Source organism: Podarcis raffonei, chromosome 4, assembly GCF_027172205.1.
Source record: "Podarcis raffonei isolate rPodRaf1 chromosome 4, rPodRaf1.pri, whole genome shotgun sequence".
Lineage (NCBI taxonomy): Eukaryota > Metazoa > Chordata > Lepidosauria > Squamata > Lacertidae > Podarcis > Podarcis raffonei.
The window spans coordinates 21,107,784-21,115,316 of record NC_070605.1 but is presented as its reverse complement, the minus strand read 5'-3'; the positions used below and the strand labels follow the sequence as shown (position 1 = coordinate 21,115,316).

General features: G+C 48.1%; 1 protein-coding gene across 1 annotated transcript in view; it reads left to right on the top strand.

The window, feature by feature from the left end:
- Window positions 1-449: 449 nt before the first annotated feature.
- TRPC6 (transient receptor potential cation channel subfamily C member 6) overlaps window positions 450-7,533 on the top strand; it is a 68,308-nt gene continuing 61,224 nt past the window's right edge. The window contains exon 1 of the mRNA XM_053385678.1: window positions 450-1,004. Coding sequence (XP_053241653.1) covers window positions 859-1,004 — 146 coding nt within the window. The 5' untranslated portion in view covers window positions 450-858. The remainder of the gene's footprint in view (window positions 1,005-7,533) is intronic.

Here is a 7,533-nt window from a genome sequence, read left to right as displayed (position 1 = left end):
TTTAGGCGAGCCAAAGTTGTTGAGCTTCTGTGGGAGGAGCCGGTGATCTACCAGTGATCTAGTGGTAGATCACGATCTACCTGTTGGACGTGCCTGCGCTACAAAGGGGAAAGCAAGGGAACGTCGAGGGGGCGGGCAAGAACCGAGGGGCGTGGCTGCCGAGGATGGTGCGCCTCGCATCTCGGCCGGGCGCGCCAGAACTTTTCCTCCTGCGCCGTGTGATTTCCTCTCTCTCTCTCTCTCCTCCATTCCTTTCCCCCTTCTTTCTTCCTCGACAGCGGGAGCTGCGCAAACTTTTAAAGTCCCCTCCTTTTTTTGGCAAAGGCTGCGGGCAGTGACGACTTTCGGAGGGGTGGCGGCGGCGGCGGATCTCGCTGGTTGACATAGTAACTCCTCTCTCTGCTCGCCTCAGTCGGTGTCTGAGGGGCTGCTCGCTTGCTGCCGCCGCCGCCGCCACCGCTACCTTCATGGACTGCAGCGAGCGACCCCGGCAGCAAAGCGAAGGCGAAGGGCTGCTCGGGGCTTCGCTGCCTCCGCTGGAGCTCCGGCGACCCCGGCTCCTCCTTCGCCATGGGGACACCGCGCTGCCCGTAGCTGCGAGCGGCGGGCGCGCCAAGCAGGCGACTCTCCTCCTCGGCGGCGGGAACCCCGGGGTCACTTTTTCTCCTTATTTCTGAAGGAAAAGCAGCAGCCCCGAGTGCGAGGAGCGCCCCACTCTCCCCCCTTTGTGTGTGTCAGGTGTTTTTTTTTGGGGGGGGTGTCATCCTTTAAATAATAATTCGAGGAGAAGGAAACGAGGGGCTTTCTCAGGGACGACGACCCCAACCAAGAGCGGGGTGAAGAAGCAGCAGCAGCGCCATGAGCCAAATTGGCCAGCCGCCCTTCGGGCCGAGCTGCTCTCCGGCGACGAGCGGGGCGCGGAGGAACGACAGCCGCGACTACCTGCTGATGGACTCGGAGGCGTGTGAGGAGAACTGCACGGCGCCCTACGCTTACTACCCCGCGTGAGTGGCTTTTTCCCGCCAAAGCGAGGGGGTGGGCGCCGCTTTTTGGAGAGGGGTGGAAAGTCAGGCGCGTCTCTTTCCCTCACGACGACGACGGTGTGGGAATGGGGCAGAGAGAAGCCAGCTGCTCTCTCTCTCTCTCATTTTCGAAACACAAGAGTTCAAAGGGGGTCGTGTGAAACAGTAGCGGGGCTGACTCGCTTCCCGGATCCAGAGAGCTTCCTTCAGGGAGCTCCTCTTGGCGCGCGGAGCTTTTCCCCTCACGGAGCTGCACCTGTGGCTTCCAGCCTCCCCCGCTGGGAAAGGGGAAAAGCGCGGGAAGATGTGGGAGGCCTGGGGGGGGGGGCGATCCTTATCTAGGGAGCCTTTCCGCCGTGGGGTTTGAAGGAAGCCTAGGAGCCAACTTCTAGGGGGCGAGGCCCCCTTCGTCCCCCACAATAAAATATCTGAGCCCCCCCGCAAAGTTGATGACTATTGCCATTCGAATGGTGTTCCATGTCATGTGACCATGCAGGGCGGGGCTTACCTGGGGCGCCCCCGCCCTCAATATTTTATTCAAATCCGCACCCGTGGAGGGAAGATAGGGAATAGGTGGCTGGCGCTAGTGGTTTCTCTCGTGGAATGGAGTCAGTGTGTTTTTCTCTTCCAGAAAGGCATCCTCATGGGTGTAGCCAGGATTTTTGTTGGGGTGGGTGCAGAATCTCAGATTTGTATTGATGTTGATTGATTGGGGGGGGGCAGCCCCTCTTTCCATCACAGGGTGGTGTGCGAGATTGAGGGTGGCATTAGCTACAGCTAAAAATTAAAGATGTGGGCAGCTCGCTGCCCAGCTCTCTAGGCGTGGGAACTGAGGGAATGATGGGATGTAGAAGGTAGCCGATGCCATGCCCAAGGGGCAGAGGCAGCCAACTTGTTGTCCACTAGCAGCGGAGAATTTGGGGCACCCCATACATAGGAATGGAGGCCCCTGTGGGCTGGATGTGGCACGGGAAGGGCTCCTCCAGAACTGTTAGCTGCTGGCTGCTTCCCAGCCCAGTTGAATGAACAGGCAAAGGGAAAACCCACACCAACACACTTATGTATTTACAAGCAGAGGAAGCTGCCTTATCCTGCATCCGATCATGGGTTCCACCTGGCTCACTATTGCCTACACTGGCTGGCAGCAGTTGTCCGGGATTTCAGGGCTTTCCCAGCCCTGCGCAGAGATGACGGGGAGCTTTCCCGTGCAAAGCATGCACTCTCCCACAGCTCTTCTTTAACACATTAAGATCTGAGGTTCTGATCGCTGCTGGTGCTTCCATCAAGGTTGGCAACCATTTGAGCATGCGCCTTCCTGCCCAGGTTTAGGGATGTGTGTCTGCGGGGAGTATTTTGGTGAGGGCTGTAAGTGAACAGTGTATTTGTGTGTGTGGCAATCAATGGGAAGTGGAATGTGAGGAAGAGAATGTATGTAAACTGTATGTTGAAGGAGGGAGGTGACACACAGGGATGCAGGTGCTTTCTCACTTGTGATGAGGAAGCCTGTATGGCCCTCTAGGTGTTGGCGGGCTCCAACTTCCACAGGCTCTGCCAGCATGTGCCATGGTCAGGGAGGGTGAGATTTCTGGTTTAGAAACATCTGGAGAGCCACGGGTTCCCCCATCCCTGCTCTTAACAAGGCAGGGTGCATAAAGAAGGCGACAGTTCTTACACAGGGTTGACCATGAGCTTTTTGTTACAGTTACAGGTGTGTTTGGAAGAGGGGGGAATAAGGTGAATGTGGGGAACTCCTATACTATGGCAGGATGTTTGTCAGGGGCTGCTGTCAGAGGGAGTGTGTAGCTACTCTAGAGATCCTACAGTGCAGTTCCATTACGGTGGTACTTTGGGTTACAGACGCTTCAGGTTACAGATGCTTCAGGTTACAGACTCCGCTAACCCAGAAGTAGTACCTCAGGTTAAGAACTTTGCTTCAGGATGAGAACAGAAATTGTGCGGCGGCAGCGGGAGACCCCATTAGCTAAACTGGTACCTTAGATTAAGAATAGTTTCAGGTTAAGAACGGACCTCCAGAACGAAATAAGTTCTTAACCCGAGGTACCACTGTACTAGCGTTAAACATCCTGAGGTCCTTTGTAGGCTAGAAAAGATTCCAGTGGAATGAAATGAATAACAGTTTCCTTCTAACTAGGGCAGTTACAAATAAGGGAGGGTGTGTGGGGGTGGGACAGATTTCTCTCTCTCTCTCTCCCAGTGCATTTTCACATGGAGCGAGACTCCTAATGTCCACAAATGATTGCGAGTACAAACTAAGGGAACAGGATACAAAGATGTGACTTGATGTACCTGCTGCATGCTGGAGGAAGGCTGCAAGGCACCAGGAGTGTGTGATTGGGTTGCTTTTTTGCCAGCAGTATGAAGAATTAATGGCTCACAGAGGGGTGGTGAGAGAAGAGACCATCGCTGCTTCATGGTGACCTGGGGGAAGCCCGCACTCTGGCCAAGGGAAGCTGGAAGAGAGATCTCTCAGGTGGCATTGTGGTCGCCCAGATGCCTCTCTGAAACCTCAAACTATCTGCTTCCCCTCCTCCCACCCCATTATATCTGCTGGCAATGATGCAGAGACCTCTTTTCCCCCAGGTTGACACTCAGTGGTTTCTTCCAAAGGAAAAAAAAGTGGGGGGGGGGGAAACACCACCAGGAAGGTGGAAAAGAAAGGGAGGGTGCCCAGAAGTACCTTTATTGAGAACTCTGTATTTTCAGTTACAGTGGTACCTCGGGTTAAGTACTTAATTCTTTCTGGAGATCCGTCCTTAACCTGAAACTGTTCTTAACCTGAAGCACCACTTTAGCTAATGGGGCCTGCCGTGTCGCCGGAGCACGATTTCTGTTCTCATCCTGAAGCAAAGTTCTTAACCTGAGGTACTATTTCTGGGTTAGCAGAGTCTGTAACGTGAAGCGTATGTAACCTGAAGCGTATGTAACCCGAGGTACCACTGTACTGTATTCTTGAGAGGCACTTTTAGGCACAGCCAACCTGAGTCTTTGGCCTCCCACTCTACTGCAGCACACATACTTGAAAAAGATTTGAAGAACTGACAAATTCTCACCAGATGCAATGAGTAATACTATCTCCTGCCTACAGCCCAGTGCAGGAAGTGGAGAGGAAAAAGGAAATGATAGATGCAAAAGGAAAAAAAAGAGGCATCTCTTTTCAAGTGTCAGAACTAGGAGTTGCTGCGTAACGCTAGTCCGTCTTGGACTCGACATACGTGTAGGAAGGCGTTGTGTGTGTGTGTGTGTGTAAATGGAGCAGAAATGTGTATTTTGGGGGGAATGGGGGTGGGGAAGAGAAGGGAACCAAAACCATCTGTCAGGTAAGTGAATTATGCTTCAGGGAATGTTAATAAGGGTCTGCTGAGAAGGAGAGATGAGCGCTCTCTGGCATGGAATATCTGTGAAGGTCCTTGCCAGAGAGTTCTCATTTCAGCAGACCATTATTAACATTCCCTGAAGCATAATCCAGTTATGCGACAGATGTTTTTGCTCCCTTCCCCTTCCAACCAACATGTCAACTCTTTCCCCCCATAGGAGTAGGGGGTAACATCAGGAGTCCATGCCACACATGAATGGGTCACAACCAGTTGTGCATGCCTTGTGAATATAAGGGAAACTTGGCCACGAACCACTACCATCTGCAACAGTAATTTTATTTTGCTAATCTGCATGGCATATTCCCTCACCCTAGCGTGATGATTTTAGTTGGCTATCCATCCTAACAACACTCTAGTTATAGCAAGACATACACACTGGTATTTCCAAACAGAATAATCTCCGCATAGGTTAAAGACTGCTGACATCAAGCTGTTGCAGACTGCAGCTCAATATGCAAAATTCCTTGGAAATGTTGACACTTAGTTTGGGATTTAGGTCACATCTTCTCACAAATTTTTGTGTGAAAGAAACCGAGCACATCACCTCACTTTTCCATGCCTCCTGAGCTGCCAAACCTGGTACATTCTGGGTTAGCCAGGAAAATCAGATTTCATCAATTTTGCCTCTGGATGAGTAAATCTGAAAGCACCTTTCAGTGTAGCCAAATTAGAAATAAATTAATGAAGCTATCTTAAATGGTGCATTTGTGTTTGGTTACCTTTTTTTAAAAATCCAGAATATATACATTCAAAATAATGCATAGAAATGTATACAGATGTTTAAAGGAATAGAGTTTCTGAGAAATTACATGAACTTTACATGCTGTGCTTCCTGTTTTTCTGTTTCTTGATTTGATGGTGACAACTTTAACTTGTTAATGCGTTTGAGAGGTACAGTCATTCCCCTGTACAGAATAAGAACTGATTACACTATGTAACATGACAAGAATCTGAAACATTCAGTGATGGCTGTAAGAGGCATAGTTTCTTCCTCACTAATGCTTTCCCTTTGTATCTTAACTACTTAACATGAGTCATTTTGCTATCCACCTCCTCTGATTTATACCACTTAAACTTGCCAAAACCTATTAACACAGCCTGGCACAGAATAGGACTGTTGGTAGGAGGCAGCAGTAATAGGAAAGGATTAAGATTAAGGAGTTCAGTGGCTATAAGTCTACATATTATTATCACTATTATCCATTTTATTTCTATACTATATATTTTTAAGGGGAGGGAACAGGTTGCAGCCTACATAAAAAAAAAATCAATAAAACATTTCTGAATAAAGTCAAGTGTGAAGTATACATTCAAAACAACATAGGTAACAGGAAACTAAAATATTATCTTGAAGATTTCAAAATCTTTGCAAAGGAGGTCAAGTACAGAATACACATGGCTAACTTTTTTTTTAACTTAAGCATTTCAAAAGAAAACATGGCTAAAGGAAGTCAAATACAGAATGCACATTTAAAACAGCATAATTAGCAAGAGGATGAAATATTATAAACACTGAACGTATCTGCTGCTGTTGCTGCCAGTCCTGCCAATGGTGGTTCATGGCGGCTGTGGAAGCTCAGGCTCAATGACCTGGGTCTTCACTAAGAGACAGCCAAGATGGTCATACATACATACAGTACATAGCATAAAAGAAACTTGATGAATATGAAAACAAACTCTTAACAAAAAAATTGGTGCGACTAACAATAAAAGACACCAACAATAAAAACAGAATCATAGATTTTCTTCTTCTTTGGCAATCACTCGTAGCCGAGTAAGATTGTCTTCCACAAACACGGTTTTAACAATGAGTCTGTAAGTGACTGTGGAGACCAATTCTGGATCCACACATCCTTCCACAGTGGGGACATAGGTTTCCGGACGGGAGTTGATCACAGTGTGGATTTGCCAAGCATGCCTTCCTCCTAGCATGTTTCTCCCTTGCTTCCTGAGTTCGAGTGTCTTCAAAGCCCATGACACCTTTGGTAAAGGCTGTTCTCCAACTGGAGCACTCGCAGGCCAGTGTTTCCCGGTTGTCAGTGTTTATACTACATTTTTTTAGATTTGCCTTGAGACAGTCTTTAAACCTCTTTTGTTGACCACCAGCATTACGCTTTCCATTTTTAAGTTCGGAATAGAGTAGTTGCTTTGGAAGACGATCATCAGGCATCCGCACAACATGACCAGTCCAACGAAGTTGATGTTGAAGAATCATTGCTTCAACACTGGTGATCTTTGCTTCTTCTGGTACATTGGCATTAGTTCACCTGCCTTCCCAAGTGATGTGTAAAATTTTTCAGAGACACCGTTGATGGAATCTTTCGAGGAGTTGGAGATGGCGTTTATAAGTGGTCCATGTTTCACAAGCATATAGTAAGGTTGGTAGTACAATAGCTTTGTAAACAAGCATTTTGGTTTCCCTGCAAATGTCCCGGTCCTCAAAAACTCTACACTTCAATCGGGAGAAAGCCGCAGTCGCAGAGCTCAGGCGATGTTCGATTTTGGCATCAGTGTTGGCCCTTGTGGAAAGATAACTGCCTAGGTAGGAGAAGTGATCGACATTTTCCAATGTTACACCATTGAGTTTGATTTGTGGTGCTGCAGAGGGGTTATTTTGTACTTGTTGGCGCAGCACTTTGGTTTTTTGGATATTGAGTGATAGGCCAAGCTTTTCGTAAGCTTCTGCAAAGATATTTCAGATGGTTTGGAGATCATCCTCTGAGCGTGCGCACACTACGTTGCCATCAGCATACTGAAGCTCTATGACGGAAGTTACGGTAACCTTACTCTTTGCTTTCAGCCTGCTCAGACTGAAGAGCTTTCCATCTGTTCGATATATGATTTCTACTCCAGTGAGGAGTTTCCCTTCGACAAAGTGTAGGATCATGGCAATGAAAATAATGAATAGAGTTGGGGCAATAACACAACCCTGTTTAACACCTGATCCCACTGTGAATGGTTCACTTTGAGAGCCATTGTTATCTGCGATTGTTGCATCATATTATCATGGAGGAGCCGAATGATGTCTACAAATTTATCTGGACAGCCAATTTTCAGAAGGACAGTCCCCAGGGCATTACGATTTACAGTGTCGAAAGCCTTAGTCACGTCAATAA